Source organism: Chelonus insularis, unplaced genomic scaffold (genome assembly GCF_013357705.1).
Source record: "Chelonus insularis isolate UGA/USDA-ARS -01 unplaced genomic scaffold, ASM1335770v1 contig_93_pilon, whole genome shotgun sequence".
Lineage (NCBI taxonomy): Eukaryota > Metazoa > Arthropoda > Insecta > Hymenoptera > Braconidae > Chelonus > Chelonus insularis.
The window spans coordinates 1,206,631-1,224,972 of record NW_023276782.1 but is presented as its reverse complement, the minus strand read 5'-3'; the positions used below and the strand labels follow the sequence as shown (position 1 = coordinate 1,224,972).

The following is an 18,342-nucleotide window of genomic DNA, read 5'->3' as shown; positions in this document are numbered from 1 at the left end:
AATGAACTCACCGAAAATATGTGAGAATAACTAAAGATACAATCAGAGCTATCAACGATATCGTGTATCCAGTCTCATAGATGGTAGTATAATCACAAACTTCCTTAATTCAAAGAAATAAATTATCTACTCATTATCAAATCAATTAGAAATTCGTTTAAATTAAAATGGCATAAATAATTGGAAAGAAAATTCTACAAAAAAAACTTTGGAGATAATTGAAAGATAAATAGATGAATATTGATTGTGTTCAGCTTTCGGCTGGACTGTTCAACTTGTGGTCTGTAAATAGACCCTTAAATATTGTTACTAAAAGCTTATTGGTTAAATTGATATCATTTATATATTAATTTTGTTACAGTAAAGGCGCATAAAGTTTGCGAACCAAATGGCACTTGGCTTCGGCATCCAGAAACTAATGTAATATGGAGCAATTATACTACATGTGTGAACGTTGTTGACCTAGAGGTAAGAATAAATTACACTATTTAATTTATTTGAGAACTCCATAATAGTTGAGATGATAAACATTCTTCTAATGGAAAAGTGTTAAAGTAAGAAGATTAAGAAAGTAGTGAAATAAATTTCCTCTGATACTTTTCATCACTATCCTGGATGAGTCCAGGTTTTTTTTTTATTACATGGGCATATTATTTGTTCATGTCACACCTTTACATAAAAGAAAAATCCTTTTCAACAAAATTGAAAATCTAATTGATTATTTTCTTAATCATCTTTAATATTTTATTTTAAAAAAATGTCATTAAATGAAAAGAAAGTAGGTATATACTTTGATTTAGTGTTAAATATTGAATAATGAAAAGCGAATTAAAAGCTATCGAACTTCACATGTTTTTTAAACACTCTGTACTCTTCCTATCTGCTTGTATTTCAAATTTAATTCATGCATGACAGAAACTAAACATGTAAACTACTGTCGAAAAGTTTGGAAGCACTTTTTTAAATTACACAAAAAATTTGTTAGTAAAAATTACTTTTATATCTAAGCCAAACTAAAAGTGAATGAAAATAAAGGAAAAAAATACCCAATTTGTAGTCATAATTATTTTATTTAAAACAGGTATTACTTTTAAAAAGAATAAAGATTATATTAATTAAATTAAATATTGTCTTTCTTTAAAAGTGGTATTTATTTTATGATTAGTAATTAAGATTAATAAAAAAGATTTATAAATGAATATATCGTTTAATAAATAATGTTTTATTGTCATTTTGTTGTTTAGATATTGTTTTATCACAAACCATAAATTATTTCTATGAGTAATCAATCTGCTATGAAATATTTGCAGAATGAATTGAGAATTCTTGATGCTTTCAAATTGTTGGATGGTAACATATATTTATATCTGTATAAGCTTTGTAGAGAAATTTTGATAGATTTAAAATTAAAAGAGAAATGGTAATTAATGCAATTACTGCAGATTTATTTTATCATTAACACATTAATATAAATCGGCCAATTTATTTATCGTATTTAAAATGATATTTTCCCAAGCAAAGATTTTAAAAATTGATGACTATGATATCATGCACTATTTCTCGTGTCAAAATTTAGTTTATTCGTAATTGGATTCGCTGAAGCTTTTATTGAAAACAGAACGATTCATTGGAAATTTTTTTCAGTTTGAAGTTTTGAGAATTCACTTGAAACGATTTTTATATTTTTATTTTTCACTATCATTTAATACGATTAATTCCATTGATCACTAAAATGTAACAAATATTTAAATACTCAAATCTTTTTTTTTTCTTTTCCCAAAAATGAACTGTAGTTTGTTTGGTACAAAAATCAAATAAAAGTTAGTTTTATTTTCAGTACATTTCACAAAGTTTTATTAAAAAAAAATCAATTATTCTCGACACATTTTTTTAAATTTCAAATATTACATTGTTTTTATCTAAACTTATTCCACAGCATCTTTTTCATCTAACTTTCACAGATTAAATTCAAAACTTATATTTCTCCATGCGTAAAAATCTTTTATTATTTCCCATAAAATAAAAACGAAAAGATATTATTTATTTATGAAATTCTACAGAGGTAAACATCCATTTTTTTTTAGTAAGAAAAAGCAAAAAAAAAAAACAAAATGTTCTCTTATTCTAAACGCATGATTTACATGTGGTATGATAAAATGATGCTCTGTGAGGCGCAAAATGTATTACTTATATGTTCGTCGCGTTTGGAAGGCTAATAGAAAGGCTGACAGGTATACAGATGTGTTCCCACGCACGCGAATTGTTTCACAAACGATAACATTTTGTCGTATGTCGATCCGCAAGGTAAATTGCGGTGCAATTTCGAAAATGGAACGAACGTTCAGTGGTGCATGTTTCCGATATTCTCACTGCGAACCGAATATTTCGTTAAATGTCATAGATTGAGTACTTGTCTTTAATCTTTTTCTTCAAAACAGATAAAAAAACTCCTAAATGATTTTATTTAACACTGAGTATATTTTTTTTTTGGTGATTTATTTGATGTCTTCTAGAATTATTACTCTTGTTTATTATTTTCGACACTATATGGATAAATCTTCCTTCATACTCCCACAATCAAAATTCACCACAATCCGACCTATAAATTGATATCATCCACACCAGATCATCATTAAAAACGATTTTCGCAACAGAAATTTCTGTCTGCTGAACATGGATGCAAATGAATCGGAAATAAAGTCATAATCCTCAAGAGATACAAGTAATAAAATCCCTTTTTCTGATGTAACTATTTTAATATACGTTTTACTGATAAATGTCAACATCTAGAGGAACATATATCTTTTGATAATACTTTTTATGTTAACAATAATATTGTATTTATGTAAAAAGTTCAAAGCAAAATACTACTACGAAAAAGTATCGTGTATACATCTATAAATTTATTTTTTATCTCAGTAGATATTTTTTTTTTATTCTGATAAATACCATAGATTTGTTAGGATTTCATTTGATAAGCAGTGTTTATTTTGCATAAAACAGTTCACTAAATAGCCGGATTCTATCGAGTAAAATTATGTAAAATTACTTAAGAACGACAAAAAATAGATCGATTTTCCAATGTACTGTGTTTGTTGGACAAAATAACAAAACATTGTATGGTAAGTTGGCTTATTTTAAATTCAGACAAAAAGAAGAGTCATGAGAAATAGTGGAATATTATTAAAATACTTTAATGATTTTTTATTTAATTTTTAATTCAAAATGAATACTGTCATAGTTAATCAAAAATTTGAAACTATAATATAATCATTTATTTTACAATATTAATTAATAAAAAATAAATATCTTATTTTTAAATTCCATTATAAATCTTCATTAATTTTTTTTAATGTTAAAAATTACTACTTTATCTAATTGCTTATATCCAAGTATTCCTTTCTACTGATCATTTTTAATTATTTATTTTTTACTACAAAATTGATGTCATTTTCAATTCAAAATAAAATATTGTTAATCACTTAATAAAATTGTCTATTATTTAATTACACTAATATGTTTCTTGTAATAGTTTATCACTTAAGCGAATTGTATATTTGTAATCAACTTCATTGTTGTTCTCCAATTTTACAATAAATAAAATAATATAATTAATTTAGTTAAGCAGTTTTTTTAATTATACAGCATAAATTATTTTTAATAAAATTATTTCCATTTCCTACACGCAGAGAAATGTATACTAAAAATTACCCTAAATTTTATGGTAATTTGGTGACAGCGCAGGGTGTAGGTAAAAATTACTATGCAGCTTAGTAATTTTAACCATGTGCACAGTAATTTTTACAATGTGTATAGTAATTTTTATCGTCACCCTGCGCTGTCACCAAATTACCATAAAATTTAGGGTAATTTTTACTATACATTTCTCTGCGTGTAGATAGCACAATAATAAGCAGATTTTTAATGACCAATTAATTATGGCTAACAAACTAAATCAATACTGAATTCTATCAATAATAATCAAGATAAAGTTTTATATTAAAAGTGTTAAAATAATATCTATTGATAACCAATTTATTACTATCAATAATTATCCCACCTATCAAGCAATGTGATCTGCTAGAGATCTGCTAGAGAGAAGATTAAATTCTATTAAGTCTCATAAAGCGTACGTGTTATTTGCAATAGTTAATAATTGTTAGTGTGTCAATAGAATTAAAATAGTTTATGATATCAATTCATTCAATAAAATAAAAAACGTATGAAATGAAGAGAAGAGGAACGAAAGAAATGAACTTTATAAAAGGAAACCAAGTGTAGTCCAAGTAAATGAGAACAGGAAATTTACTTTTCAACTCTAAGATTCATCAAGCCTGTTTCCTTGTTCATCTAACTCTTGTTATTACAAGAACTCATGTATTTAAGTTTCAGAAAGAATCGATTAATTTTATGCCCGATTGTAATTAGAAAAAACCAAATATTTGTTCATGTAAAAAATAAGATAGATAGAAGTATAACTCTTTTTGTAATGGAAGAAATATATTTCTGAATCCATTATAGAAGAACAACTCAGTAATCAACTGAAACATTAAATTGGATAAAAGTTTTTAATCTTTTACTGAATTACTGCAGTAAACCATCATTGACTTTCAAACTTTAATATTTTATTTCTACCTTACGTTTATATACAATTCATAATATTAATTTATATAGTATTTGTTACTTGTAGTAATTAATTTTTAAGTAACTAATTAAATTTTATCTACTTTTAATCATTTGTTCTTTACTAAATACAATTATTCCTTTTTTGTTCTGTATTTTTAGATTCATAAAAATAAAACACACTGAGCACCAAGCAATTTTGGTCTCTTTATTAATAATTCAAGCAGAAGAGGGTTAAACGATAGGTATTGAACTGAAGTTCATTTATAAAAAGTTAATTGAATCTATAGATAGATCAATAAGTGAAAATTTGAAATAAAAAATAAATCAAATATAAAAAAGGATTAAATATTGATGATGAATCTCAATGTTTGCTATTTTTCTAACTAGAAATCAATAAGTCTTTTTATTTAAAAGCTATTTTGTCAGAAATTGAAATGGCTAGATTCATTATCATATTTCAATTTATTCTACTCAACATTCCAATCAGATATTTGCTTAATATTTAAATCTCTAATGATCACCACATTCATATCAATTCATCTAACTCTGCTATTGTGCTCTTTATTTCATTATCCAATATTTCATATATTCGGTGATCACTTACTAATGTTTCTCATTAATTACCACTAATACTTATGTGTTAGTCTGTGCTATTTTCAACATTTTTAACCCAGTAGATCAGATCTCTACAACTATTTAAACTAAATGGAACAAAATAATTTGTTTTAATATTTATTATTACAACTGTGGTCAACACCAACATTTTATTATATTTTTAACTTACTAAAAGATCATATTTAATAATTAAATTAAATAGTTTATCTTTATAAAAAATGAGATATTAGTTAATTCATAGCTATAAATATCTACATACCTTGGAACCAACAAACTTGAATTTTATAATAACCACTCATCAGTCAGTGTCACTGAATAAAAGTGTTTCCAAAGTATTAATGTAATTATTCATACTCCAATTTAAATATCACTAAATATACATTTTGTTGACATTTATTCAGCAAAAAAGTATTTATTATCTTGACATTATTCATACAACTCTCAAGAATAACTAATTAATAGACGATACTTTTGGAGATAGGTGATGATTTCCAACCTATGCACGTGTAATGAATAAATATATTACATTTATTAACAATATTGTTTTTTATCTGGTATAATAGTAACATACATTAAAGGATATTGGTAGATTAGATTATGTATCAGGTTTCCTGCATGATCTTCGTCTCTTAGGGATTACATTGGTGCATGCTTTATCTCTTTTGCTTTCACGCGTTATGAATGATTTACCACCGACACCCTTGTTGTTTTCAATACGCATGAGATGAGCATAAGAGGGTGGGTTTTACCTTTATCAATGATACATACAAATGATGTTGATATTGATATTAACAACGAATTGGATAGATTATTATTGTTTTAGCTGATAAAATTTAACTGCAGTATTGAAAGTTTATCTTTGATTTGTTTCAGTGGCAACAGCGGTTGAATACCATCTATGAGACTGGATACACAATATCGTTGATAGCTCTGATTGTATCTTTAGTTATTCTCACATATTTTCGGTGAGTTCATTTTTGGAGTATTTATTTTTTTATCAAGATGCTCTAGAATTTTTTTTCGAAAGAATGACACGGAAACTTTTTACATAGTGAAATTAATAAAATAATTATAAAGATTAAAATTGAATGTTGAATTAATGAAGAAAGACAAAAAAAGGAGCCAACGCTACGCGGTGTTCCCAAGCGGTCACCCATCCAAGTACTGACCGCGCTCATCATTGCTTGACTTCAGTGATCGGACGAGAACTGGTATACTCAATGAGATATGAACGTTGGCTTATTTTTCGAAGGATTTCGATGCAGTTTTGAGTTAATAGAATTATTAAAAAAAAGGATTTTCTAATTATAATCTATGTCGATATTTTTTTTTAAATTTAACAATTAAATACAAAACAATATGCATAATAAAATTAATGAAATAATGATATATTAGTGAGAAACTGTAAGACCTGGAAATGTGCATAACTTTTATGCTAATAGTGGTATGGGGTTGATTGAGGACTCATTTGGAAGATCTCGACGAGAGGAAAAGAGTTGATATAGTGCAAATCATAATTGTCGCGAAATTCATGCAAAAATTGAAGCAAGTTCCGGTTTTACCCCATTTTAGGAGTGAAAAAATGGATTTTTCATAAGTTTGACCCAATTCCGCATTTCTACGCATCAAGACGAAGAGAATGAGTGGTCGATCATCAAAATCGGACAACTTTGATTTTTCGACCCCAAAAAATGGCAAGTGGTACCCCTTTCCATTTTTTTTGGCCAAAAAATAAAAGTACTCCGATTTTCAAGTTCGACCACTCATTCTCTTCGTCTTGAAGCGTAGAAATGCGGAATCCGGGCACCGCCCGGGAAAACTCACTTTAACACACTCAAACAGGGGTAGAACTGGATACAAATTCCAATAACCCAATAATCATTTTTAGGGACGTTTTGGAAACCTAAAAGTCTAATCTAAACGTGCATATCCCTGAGAATTGTTTAAAAAATTTCCTTCACCCTTAAAATCGCTAAAATATAAAAAAAAATCACATTTTTTGGGGAGTTTGCCAACTATTTTGGCAATTTTGCGGGTGAAAGAAATTTTTTAGACAACTTTCGTGGATATATACCTTTAGCTTAGATTCTGAAGTTTCTAAATACATCCTTAAAATCATTATTTGATAATTTCTTTACGAGTTATGAAGATCCAAAGTCGAGAGTAGATGATTTTTTAACCCCGACTTTGGGTCTCTATATCTCTTATACACGTTATCGAATGATGATTCTTAGGATATATTTGGAAACTTTAGAATCTAAGCTAAAGATAGATATCCATAAAACACGTTAAAAAAATTTATTTCATCCTCAAAATCGCCAAAATAGTTGGTAAACTTCCAAAAAAATGTGATTTTTTTCAATATTTTAGGTATAATGGAATGGTAAAATTAAAAAAAAAAAATATCGACATAGATTATAATTAGAAAATCCTTTTTTTTAATAATTCTATTAACTCAAAACTGCATCGAAATCCTTCGAAAAATAAGCCAACGTTCATATCTCATTGAGTATACCAGTTCTCGTCCGATCACTGAAGTCAAGCAATGATGAGCGCGGTCAGTACTTGGATGGGTGACCGCTTGGGAACACCGCGTAGCGTTGGCTCCTTTTTTTGTCTTTCTTCATTAATTCAACATTCAATTTTAATCTTTATAATTATAAATAATAAGTAATATCAAAGTATTATTATCAGAATCATTTCGTTAATTTTCAGTACCCGAAAGTTATAAATAAAAATAAAATTCATTGATAAAAATAAAACAAATGCTCATAATTCATCAAACTTTAAAGCCTTTTTTAAATAAAATATAAGTTTAAATCAATATTACGTTAAATGTTATTTCTAGATCATTAAGATGTGCAAGAACCACACTTCATATGAATCTCTTTGCATCATTTGCTGTGAATAATCTACTATGGTTAATTTGGTATGGAGCGGTAGTAGCAAATACTGAACTTCTTGTTGAAAATGGAGTAAGTATGTGATTACCTGATACTACGGATTTATAGTGTATATAATATATCTTAAAAACAGTTCATTTTGTCGAAGAAATAACGAACAGAACACTTGATTAATCTTCGTTCTAGATACCCTGTCGTTTATTGCACGTGATACTACATTATTTTCTGCTCACCAACTATGCGTGGATGTTGTGCGAAGGCTTCTATCTTCATACTCTTCTTGTCAGTGCATTCACCAGTGAACACAATTTAGTCAAATGGTTAATGGCAATTGGATGGCCAGCACCTGCAGTCATTGTCTCGATTTACGTTATTCTCAGGGTGACAAGTGATGATCCTCAAGATAATTCAGAGTAAGATTACTACTTATTATTTATTTACTATCATCGATTATTCACCTTTTTTTAATGTAGAAAGTATCCAGAGAATTGCAGAGCTTATGCATAATAACAGACAAAATTATGTTTTAATTACGATTTTATGCTACGCTGATGACCAGAATAATCCCAATACGAATTTAGTCTATTCATCTGGAAGAGGAGGAGTGGAATATTTATCAGTGCTACGATAATTTAAACAATTTTATATTAATTAAATTAAAAATAAACACATTCAATTGAATTTAATCTTTAAAATGAGAATCATTATGAAGAGATATTGAAACAAAAGAGAAATTTATAGCTTATCAATTGACCAGATGAGTTTATACAGCACGAGCCAAATAAAATATTATTACCAGAGTTGAGATTTAATTGAACTCAATTTCTTCCGAGTATACACTTGTTCCGGAAATCAGGAGAAAAAATAATTTTATCGTACAAGTTTCATTACGAAAATTGGAGATGGGAGAAAAAAAAGCTCGAACAAGGTAATAATAAGAGATAGGAGGGTCGAATATCTGTTTTATCTTTCTAAGAGATAATTGACCTTTTCTGGAAAGAAATTTACGTTGTTCTGAGAAAGACATCAAGAATAACTATTGAAACATTATTATTACAAATTACAGACCAGGAAGATTTATTCATCTAGAACAAAAATACTTATTTTCTATCTTTAAATAAGTTTGATAGAACAAATATTCAACATGTATTTACTTAATAATTATAATTACGTGGCTACGTGTCATCTTGTGTAGAACTTTCAATAATTAGATTGAATGGTAAAGTAACAAATAATGAAGATTGTCGCTGGAACACCACAATAAAGCCGTGTTTCCCAATATTCAATCGATGCATTGTGTAGAAAGGAGGTGATGGTGAAATACAAACATAAGGAAGGTCGTACTGTGCCAGGAAATGTTGTTGGCCGATAGTAAAAGCTTGCAAATAGGGCGATCCCTCTGAACTTCCGCTATATTTATGTAAAACGCTGGTCTGGTGAAGAATTAATTTTTTCTTTCGGTTCAACCTTTATTACAATCACGCAAAATCAACATAACAACGTTAGCATATTGATTCAATAATTTTTGTTTTTCTTTCTCTTTTTTAATTAATAAGTCACGTCAAGCTTATTTCATATTGATGTATCCAATTGTTGACATAAATAATTATATTTTATAAATGAATATCAAAAAATATTATTCATTTTTTCATTTATATTATTCTACTTCAAGCTCTCAGTAAAATTAAAACCATTACTTACTTTCAATTTGATCAAAATTAGAACTAGCGAACTTGATTTTTATAAAAATTGTTAGTAAAAATAGAAAATGGTTTAGCTGGTTACATTCATGGATAATAAATTGATTTACTATTATTGGTAGACAAGTTAAAGGATCGATAGACGTATACACCAGCAGGACAGAATAGAGAATAGAGTCTAGGGATTTCCTGGTGTTCGATAGCCACTGTGGCTTGTCCATTGGATTAACGTTCTTCCTCTCATATATCGAACAAGCGAAATTCGATCCGCATGTGGTTTAATAAGTAAATTACAAGTAAACTTTATGGAATCTTTGATTATTAATCTAATAAGGAAAAATTTAAAAGAATAAAGAAGAAGAAATAGCTCATGACATAAGTCAAAGTTTTGAAGAGAATAGGCTTGCGAAATGGGATACCAAGTTGGATATTGATAAATATACTTCACACTGATGAAGTAAGATCAACTTTTTTTGTTATTCAGAACCAAGGATTTATTTAATCTCTTTATTATAATAATAAATAAAGGAAAAATATACTAGAAAATTGATTGGATGCCAAGATTAAAATATAATTGTCAGAGAATATTTTAACTCCTGACAGACAAATATCTAAACAGCATTCTTCTCCAGGGTAAAAAGTACCTAGTGCTATATAATTTCAAATATCTCAACTTCTAATAAAGTTAGAAAGATTTTTTTTATTTCAAATTAAAGTTTAAACAATTCTACATAAGATAGATATATTATTAAAGTAATTAATTTAAATTAAAATGGATAAAAATAACATTGTAGTTGAACAAAGTTTGGGGTAGGTACTTTTTACCTAGTGTGTCAGTCAGGGATTAATAATATTTTTTAAATAATTAATCGAATTTTTTATATGTTGAAAGGGGTTGATAGTTTGGCAATTAAATTATTACAAATATTTATTAAAATTTATTTATGTGAATAAAACAAATTTTATTCAGTAGGGAATCCAAGCTTTCATCAAGAATATACTTTTTCTGTTTGAAAGTTGATACTTTTTGAATATTAAAAAACTGTATCACAGCTATCAATCCACCTAAAATATGAAAAATGAGTTAAAAGTAATTTCAAAACCAATTGAATTTCAAACACGTTTTATGCAGTTGTTGGATTGATGAATGCAACTATACCAACGTCTTGGTTTATCCTGTATGCGTGTCAACACTACTCAATCTCCTGTTTCTTTGCAACATTGTTCGTGTACTACTTACTAAGTTACGAGCTGGTCCAGCAATTGGAACGAGACCGTCTCGTTCGATGCTTCAAGCTTTCAGGTATAAGACTTTTATAAAACTTCCTAGTAATAACATCTTTTAAAACTTTATTTCTTTAAGTTGAACTTAAGTTATAACAAAAGATTGTAAAGCACAAATAAATGTTTGTAAAATTTATGACAGTATCCGAAAACACTGTAAATCGTTTACAAATAATAATAGCTATGTAACTTTTCTGAAAGCTCAATGAATAAAATTACTTTTTAGAGCAACTTTACTCTTGGTTCCACTTCTGGGTCTCCACTATTTGCTTATACCTTTTCGACCACCGAAAGGTCACTCTTGGGAGAAGTTTCACGGTATTGTTTCTGCGGTAACAGCATCTTTTCAGGTGAGAAGTTCTTAAAAGTGATCAAGTTAAATTTTTATTTTTAAGATAGACTTAAATGAGTTTGTGATATAAGTTGATTTAAAATAATAAAACAAAGCTTCTTAAGATTATAAGATTAAACGATAAGTAAATGGAATTTGCAAAATTTCAGTTTATGAGGAATTAGAAGGATGTTAACATACGTTTCTATTCACAATAATATTAGTAAACTTAGCATTTAAATTATGTTTGCATATTCTTATTCATGTGAATAGTTTCACTCTGTTGGAAGACGCTGTGATAACATTTCCAAGATCTGTTTGACGGAATGAGCAATGAGAGTTTCAAGCACTTGCTGAGTATTTGAATATATATATATATGTGAAGATGTGATCTTGAAGACAGTCATGAATGTGCTTTACGATTTGTTCAAGCATGGAAAATTAGATGAGAAGGTTGAGAGCCCCATGAGAAAACTTTCAAGATTGCTGTCTTATTTTTCCTAAGTTAATTATTGGTTTAGAATATATAACTCGATATTCAATATAAACATTAGTGGTTAATGTATTAAGAAACATTTCTTTTAATGAATATTGAATGGAAATATTTCTAAAAGTTAAGGCAAAAGAGTAGAGTATGAATTTTGAAAAATGTGTTAAGAGGATTTTGGAAATAAAAGACGTGGTGAAAGGCAATGAGAAGTGGTAGAAGAGTTTGAAGAAGTGATGAAACCATGAAAAAGTCATATCCAAAAGTTCTTTATGATGTCTCTATAATCTCTGTACTACTGGAGTACCAGTATTCAGGTGCTATAAAAGACGTTCTTATGAACTCAAGTTTAAATAATCTTTGAAGTAAATAGATTTAAATTCATCCACAATTCATGAGTTTACTTATAAAAAATTCAAAAATTTAATAATAAAAGTCAATATTTTGACAAGTTTCAGAAAGGCATATAAGATTTGTACAAACTTGAATTTATAATAATTTAAAGAGTCAAGATTAGTCAAATGTTATATACATCTATGTATAGAGTGTAATTAATTCATAAGATTCATACATTATTATACTAAAATAGAATCCTCAATTTACTCTATAAAAGTAAATAATAAATAATAGAGTAATAAAAAAATTGACTACCATAATTGTAATTGATTGCTTGTGATAAATAATCGATAATGAATTACTTATAGGGTCTATGTGTGGCGATACTATTTTGTTTCTGCAATGGTGAGGTAAGGATCTTAATGGGAATATCAATCCATCATAATAGAGGAACTATGTGTACTAATATTTCTCATTTTAGGTCATAGCACAGTTTAAACGGAAATGGGAAGGATCGGCATTTATAAGACAACGTGCCAACTCATGTACTGCAACAACGGTGTCGGTGAGGAACTTTAGCAAAAATGTAACATTCTAAGTCAATTATATAACAATGCTAACAAAAGTGTGCTTGGAACAAATATCTTTAAGAAAAATACAACTTTTTTATTTAAATAATCTTATTACTATTTTAATTAACATTTAGTTCTTTGATATAATAAATCTAACAATAAACTACTTTTATAATTTACTCACTCAATATATTATTTGTCAACTCAATGATACTTTTCATCAACGTTTGGAAAGATTTATGTTTATTAATCCTTCAAAAATATATCGCCAATGGTGCAATATAGACAAAATATTATAATTATTCCTGTGTAATAAATAATCAGTGCATGATTGGTAAATAATTATAAATTACCAGTAGTGCTTTAATTAATGGATAAACATTAATTGTTGAATGTCTGTAAGTAATTAATCCTTCCCTGGTATATAAATTTGATGTCAAAAACCTAAGTAAAGTAGTGCAGTACTCGATAATAATTGACAATTATGATTAATTATAAATGAATGGAAAAACGTCTGTATTGTACCAATGGCAACGCCCGAGTCGAGTCCATTGTGGGGTGTTGACTGTTTCAGTTTGTCCGCTCGACTGCAGGTCCGATGGCGGGAGAGGAAAAGGTGTGACTGTCAAAGAGACCTTCCGATGCAGGAAAAGGTCGGAAAAGTCGCAGAAAGTCAAGCTGCACTCGGGAATGATGCAGCTAATCATACACAACTTCTTATCATGAGCAACGAGTCGACTTACAACTCTAATCAGTATCAATCTCAATGTTGATGGTGTGCTGAATCTAAATTTACCCTTTAAATATACTGGACGACAGAGTCTTCCGCTAATGGTTATTTTATAAAAATCTTCAATTAACGATCTAATTAACGAATATGTAGTAAATTGATATCTTTTATATGTGTTTTGTCGATGAAGTTATTTTCAAAAATTTTTTTTGGGAGATTTAAAGCTTGACGAAATCTCATTTTTTACAAACAAAAATAATAACTAATTACTTTCTTTGTTGTTTTTATTATCATTACAAATGATATTTTTACTTGTTAGCTAGTTGTTTTTTATTAAATGAATATTTAAATAGTACAATAGAATATTTTTCTAAAACTTCAATGTCAGATAATTAAAACATTTACAAACACATCAAAATAATGCTGGTTATTGAAAAATATTTTATAAATGTTAATGATATTTGTTAAATGTTTGGTGTTTAAATTTTTTTTAAAGCTTTAATAACTTGATTGATAGGAACAACTTCGAAGTTTTTTATTCGAACTTATACAAAAAACATGAAATAATCACTTAAAAAAGCTATCATAAGAAATTCTACCTGAACTACAAATAATTATATTTACTCTTACAAAGGTAGCATTTAATTAAGAGCATTTGCAGCAAAAAAAAACAATGGAAAATCAACAAAAAACAACGAGTTTCAATGAATTTTAGTGAATAAAATGCACAAGCATAATTTTTTTCTATAAAATGTATATTTTTTTAATTGCTCAATTGTACAGAATATGTCGATATTAATCTTTCATAATTTGTGGAAAGTAAATATCGTAACATTTATTTCACATGTCTTAATATTATCATTTACATGTTGGAATTATAAGTCAAAAAAATATAATTTACTTTATCTATAAAAGAAAATTTATAAATAGACATAAAATATTTTGATATCTAATAATAATCTACAATGAAATTCATTTAATTGCACCGACATCTTTAAACAACTAACTAAGATTATGAATAATTTAAAGTTATACAAACATTAAATTAACATATATGACAGAATGTTATCATGCGAAAAAATTTTGGTACGCTCTATCAATTATTTAATGAAGTATGAAGAAATGTAGAATCATAAAGAAACAATTTACAAAGAAACTCAAAGAGATAAGATAATAAGTTGAAAAGGTTACGATAATTAAAATATAAAAAAATACAGGTTTATGTACTGTTTAGATTGTCCTTATTCATATTCGAATAACAAAAAAAATATACGGATCTCTAACTGTACTTATTGTAAGAAAACCATATTTTAAATACACTAATAAGAATTCTATGAATGTTGATACAAAAAATAACAGAATAATTATTCTAATAAAGTGTATAATAATAAAAACAGAATCATTGTAAACTAAAAACAAAATTATAATTAATAACTAATAAACTTTCGAGTGAATATAAAATTGATTTATTGATTTTTTGTAGTTCTCTGATGATATCATTAATCAAGTTAATATTAATTCTATTTAATAGTCTTATCATCAATCTGAACATCATTGTTTAGATTTATTTCATGTCTATTGTTTATAAATGACTTTTCGTCATTTAAATTTATATTAAAAATAAAAAAAAACCTTTAAAAAATATTCAACGTGCTCATATATACATATGATACATATATCAATATCAAAATTAAAAACTTTTAATTTTATCAACGACTTATTTCATTTTATGAATTCTACGGCCAAATACAATTGGCTAGTCTTGGAAGTGTTAAAGCAACACCAATACTCGATAGAAGATTGACACTGTGGTTATCGAGGATTTGCCTTCCACAAATATGTTTGACACCTTTGCCTGGATGTTCAACAATTTGCTTTGATTCGTTAATACCTGCAATTAATATTTTTTACGTTTAGTTTGCAAATAATAAAAAAGTGTAAAATAAATTAAATTAAGAAACAACGATCTGTTACCTGAATATTGAAGAGTAGCACCAAGAAGAGAGTCCAAGAGACTTCCAAACAATCCACCAATACCAGCTACAACTATAATTGGCCACTGGGGAGCTGCATTTTCGAGTATTACAGAATCTACTGTATACAGCACAGTTAAGTAATGGAACAGTCCTATGATTAAACCTCCCAACAATGACATGAGTAATCCAATTCCTGACACAGCTCCATTTGTTCCTGGAATTAATTATGTTAACGTTTTTATTAAACTCTCATACATTATTATAAACTAAAGTTAATAATGAGCAAATTTCACATGTACATTATATGATCTCTCTTAAAACTTGACATACAAATTCCTGTATATTTTAATGAATGTTGAAAAGCATAGTTCAGATCAATTTAGTTTAATATCAAGACATAATTAAAATTAGATTGTGTAGTGAGTTTATTATTATTAAATCTGTTATTCAATACCTCTTGGAACTCTTTTTCTTGATGTAATTAAAAACGGATCTGAATTTCCAATGGCAGTGCCAAATTCTGATGCCCATGTGTCACCATTGCAGCAAGCAAATGACCCTAATAACATTATAATTGATAAATTATCTAATCGTTAAGTATAAAACTTAAGCATATAAATTAAATAAAAATAGTTGAAAACATTAATACTATTAGAGTATTATATTTTATGGTTTTAATTAATTCTTCGAAACGATTGATTTATAAACTAAATAATTTTATGATCAATTGTTACATGAATTACCTAAAATACCAATTGATAGCCAAGAGCTACGGTAGTCTTTGTCAAAGTCAATTGGCCTCTCACCACAACCAACATCAAGTAGATAAAGTAATGCTAGCTGAAAAGCCATTCCTCCGTTACACAAAACCTGAATCCAGTTTCTCTGACCTCCTTCTTTAAAATTGATTTCTAGCTTTTTCTTTTTTTCTCCTCTGAACTTGGTAGCCAGTGAAGAAGTAACAAAGAAACACATTAAACAAGCTAGATGAGCATAATTTGTAATTGTTAAAATAAATCCTACGAATAGACCAAGTATTGCTCCACTGAGGTCTAAACTTTTCTTTTTCAACCCCCAAAGGGAAAATAGAATTGGAATGACAATTGCTGAAAGCCATCTCCACGGAGATATTACAGAGTGTTCTAAAAATAAAAAAAAAGAATTTTAGAAATTTTATTTATGCAGTTTAAATAAATAATTCATTTAATTAAATAGATCAGTAACATAATTATAACATCTATTAATATAATAGTTATCAACATGCATGCACATGATTCTTATTGAAAAATAGATTATTGTCATACCTTCGGAATGATATTCAGAATCAGGTGCGATTATGGAGTAAATCACATTAACAATCCAAAAAAGCATCGATAAAGGAATGGCAAAGGCACTAAGTAACACCGGTATCAATACATGAGATGTATTTTCACTGTTTTTGCGAATTGTCATGATGAATAAATATTATTCAATAACGTTTCTATTAAAATTAGTATTAGTAATGTCAATCGTATGAGCTATTATTGTGAGATAACCGCGTGGTTATGGAGTTAGTAAATAATTTATGTGTACATGCTTCTCTAATCTGAACAACACTAAATTGATAAAAAGCAAAATTTTGGAGCTTACACATTACTTCAAAAAATTGTCGCAACGTGGCCGTACACATAATAAAAATGAACATCTGATGATAATAATTTAATTTGGATTGATATTTAACAGATGGTGTTCATGTTTATTTCTCCGCCATTTTGTGAATAGACTACTAGCGCCATTAGGAACATGGAGCTTTCTCTAGCAGTATGACATTTCTGATATACTTGTATTGTATTTAATACGCAAAGGAATATTAAATTTGTAACATTAACCAAAAAATTTAGCAAATATGTTAATCAAAGTGAAAGTAAGTATTTAATAATAGAAAGTTTAAAATCATATGTATTTATTTACTAATGATTTTCATTGTGTTTATTTCAGACGCTTACTGGCAAAGAGGCATGTATTTTTTTAATGAAAAATATTGATTCACATAGTGGTGACGATTATCTCGTTAGAAAAATAATCCTATTTATCATTCTATTCTCTTATTTATAATTCATAAATTTTAGGGTTCATAGAGAGTATTGTTTATTTCAATTACTACTTGACAGTATTATCATCATATTAAAATTAATGTAATTCTCATTTATTTTGTAATTGTTTATAGATTGAAATTGATATAGAACCTACAGACAAAGTCGAAAGAATAAAAGAAAGGGTGGAAGAGAAGGAAGGAATTCCACCACAACAGCAGAGATTGATATTTTCTGGAAAACAAATGTTGGTTTATATTTATTAAATTTTATGTAGGTTATTTCAACTTATTCATTGATATCAAATTTTTCATAAAATCAAATTATTTTTTATAGGAATGATGAAAAAACAGCTCAGGATTACAAAGTACAAGGTGGATCTGTACTTCATTTGGTGTTGGCACTAAGAGGTGGTTTCTAGTATTTTTAAAGACTTTTACACAATTATTAATTAATTTGAATACTTTAAATCATATACAAAATGAAAGGCATTATTCGATCAGTGTCAAACAAAACATTTAAATTACTACACATGGAAGTGAACGCTTAAATTCGGTTGAAATAAAAATTCATAATTTAATTGTTTAAGTAATCCTCAGTGTATTTTTCTCCTCAATCTCTGCGCTTATTTATTATGATTCTACAAACATAAATTAATTAACTATTGTCTTATATAGAGTAAACTTCAGTAAACATTAAAATTATTTTTA

At 27.5% G+C, this 18,342-nt stretch overlaps 3 protein-coding genes and 2 non-coding genes across 9 annotated transcripts in view; 3 read left to right on the top strand and 2 right to left on the bottom strand.

The window, feature by feature from the left end:
* LOC118072335 (calcitonin gene-related peptide type 1 receptor-like) overlaps window positions 1-14,935 on the top strand; it is a 110,695-nt gene extending 95,760 nt beyond the window's left edge. For 2 of the 5 annotated variants that reach the window (XM_035092103.1, XM_035092104.1), the window contains 9 exons: window positions 362-468; window positions 6,115-6,206; window positions 8,090-8,216; window positions 8,331-8,557; window positions 10,977-11,147; window positions 11,355-11,478; window positions 12,651-12,692; window positions 12,764-12,868; window positions 13,448-14,935. In XM_035092103.1, the coding sequence (XP_034947994.1) occupies window positions 362-468; window positions 6,115-6,206; window positions 8,090-8,216; window positions 8,331-8,557; window positions 10,977-11,147; window positions 11,355-11,478; window positions 12,651-12,692; window positions 12,764-12,868; window positions 13,448-13,627 (1,175 nt within the window). In that variant the 3' untranslated portion in view covers window positions 13,628-14,935. Of the gene's footprint in view, window positions 1-361; window positions 469-6,114; window positions 6,207-8,089; window positions 8,217-8,330; window positions 8,558-10,976; window positions 11,148-11,354; window positions 11,479-12,650; window positions 12,693-12,763; window positions 12,869-13,428 lie in introns of all 5 variants that reach the window. The other 3 variants (XM_035092105.1, XM_035092107.1, XM_035092106.1) reach the window with 3 other exon arrangements.
* On the bottom strand, window positions 6,362-6,480 carry LOC118072526 (5S ribosomal RNA). The gene has a single exon (XR_004691015.1). It is a non-coding gene; the product is annotated as a 5S ribosomal RNA (ribosomal RNA).
* On the top strand, window positions 7,729-7,847 carry LOC118072525 (5S ribosomal RNA). The gene has a single exon (XR_004691014.1). It is a non-coding gene; the product is annotated as a 5S ribosomal RNA (ribosomal RNA).
* Window positions 14,936-15,088: 153 nt separating the features above from the next.
* LOC118072337 (transmembrane protein 19) lies at window positions 15,089-17,384 on the bottom strand. Its single transcript, XM_035092115.1, has 5 exons — window positions 16,865-17,384; window positions 16,304-16,702; window positions 16,015-16,119; window positions 15,559-15,774; window positions 15,089-15,475 (listed from the first exon to the last, which is right to left on the bottom strand). Exons 1-5 carry the CDS (start codon window positions 17,010-17,012, stop codon window positions 15,321-15,323), a joined length of 1,023 nt encoding a protein of 340 aa, XP_034948006.1. The 5' UTR covers window positions 17,013-17,384; the 3' UTR covers window positions 15,089-15,320.
* On the top strand, window positions 17,310-18,224 carry Nedd8 (Nedd8 ubiquitin like modifier). Its single transcript, XM_035092116.1, has 4 exons — window positions 17,310-17,463; window positions 17,538-17,555; window positions 17,767-17,879; window positions 17,969-18,224. Exons 1-4 carry the CDS (start codon window positions 17,446-17,448, stop codon window positions 18,051-18,053), a joined length of 234 nt encoding a protein of 77 aa, XP_034948007.1. The 5' UTR covers window positions 17,310-17,445; the 3' UTR covers window positions 18,054-18,224.
* The last annotated feature ends 118 nt before the right edge of the window (window positions 18,225-18,342 follow it).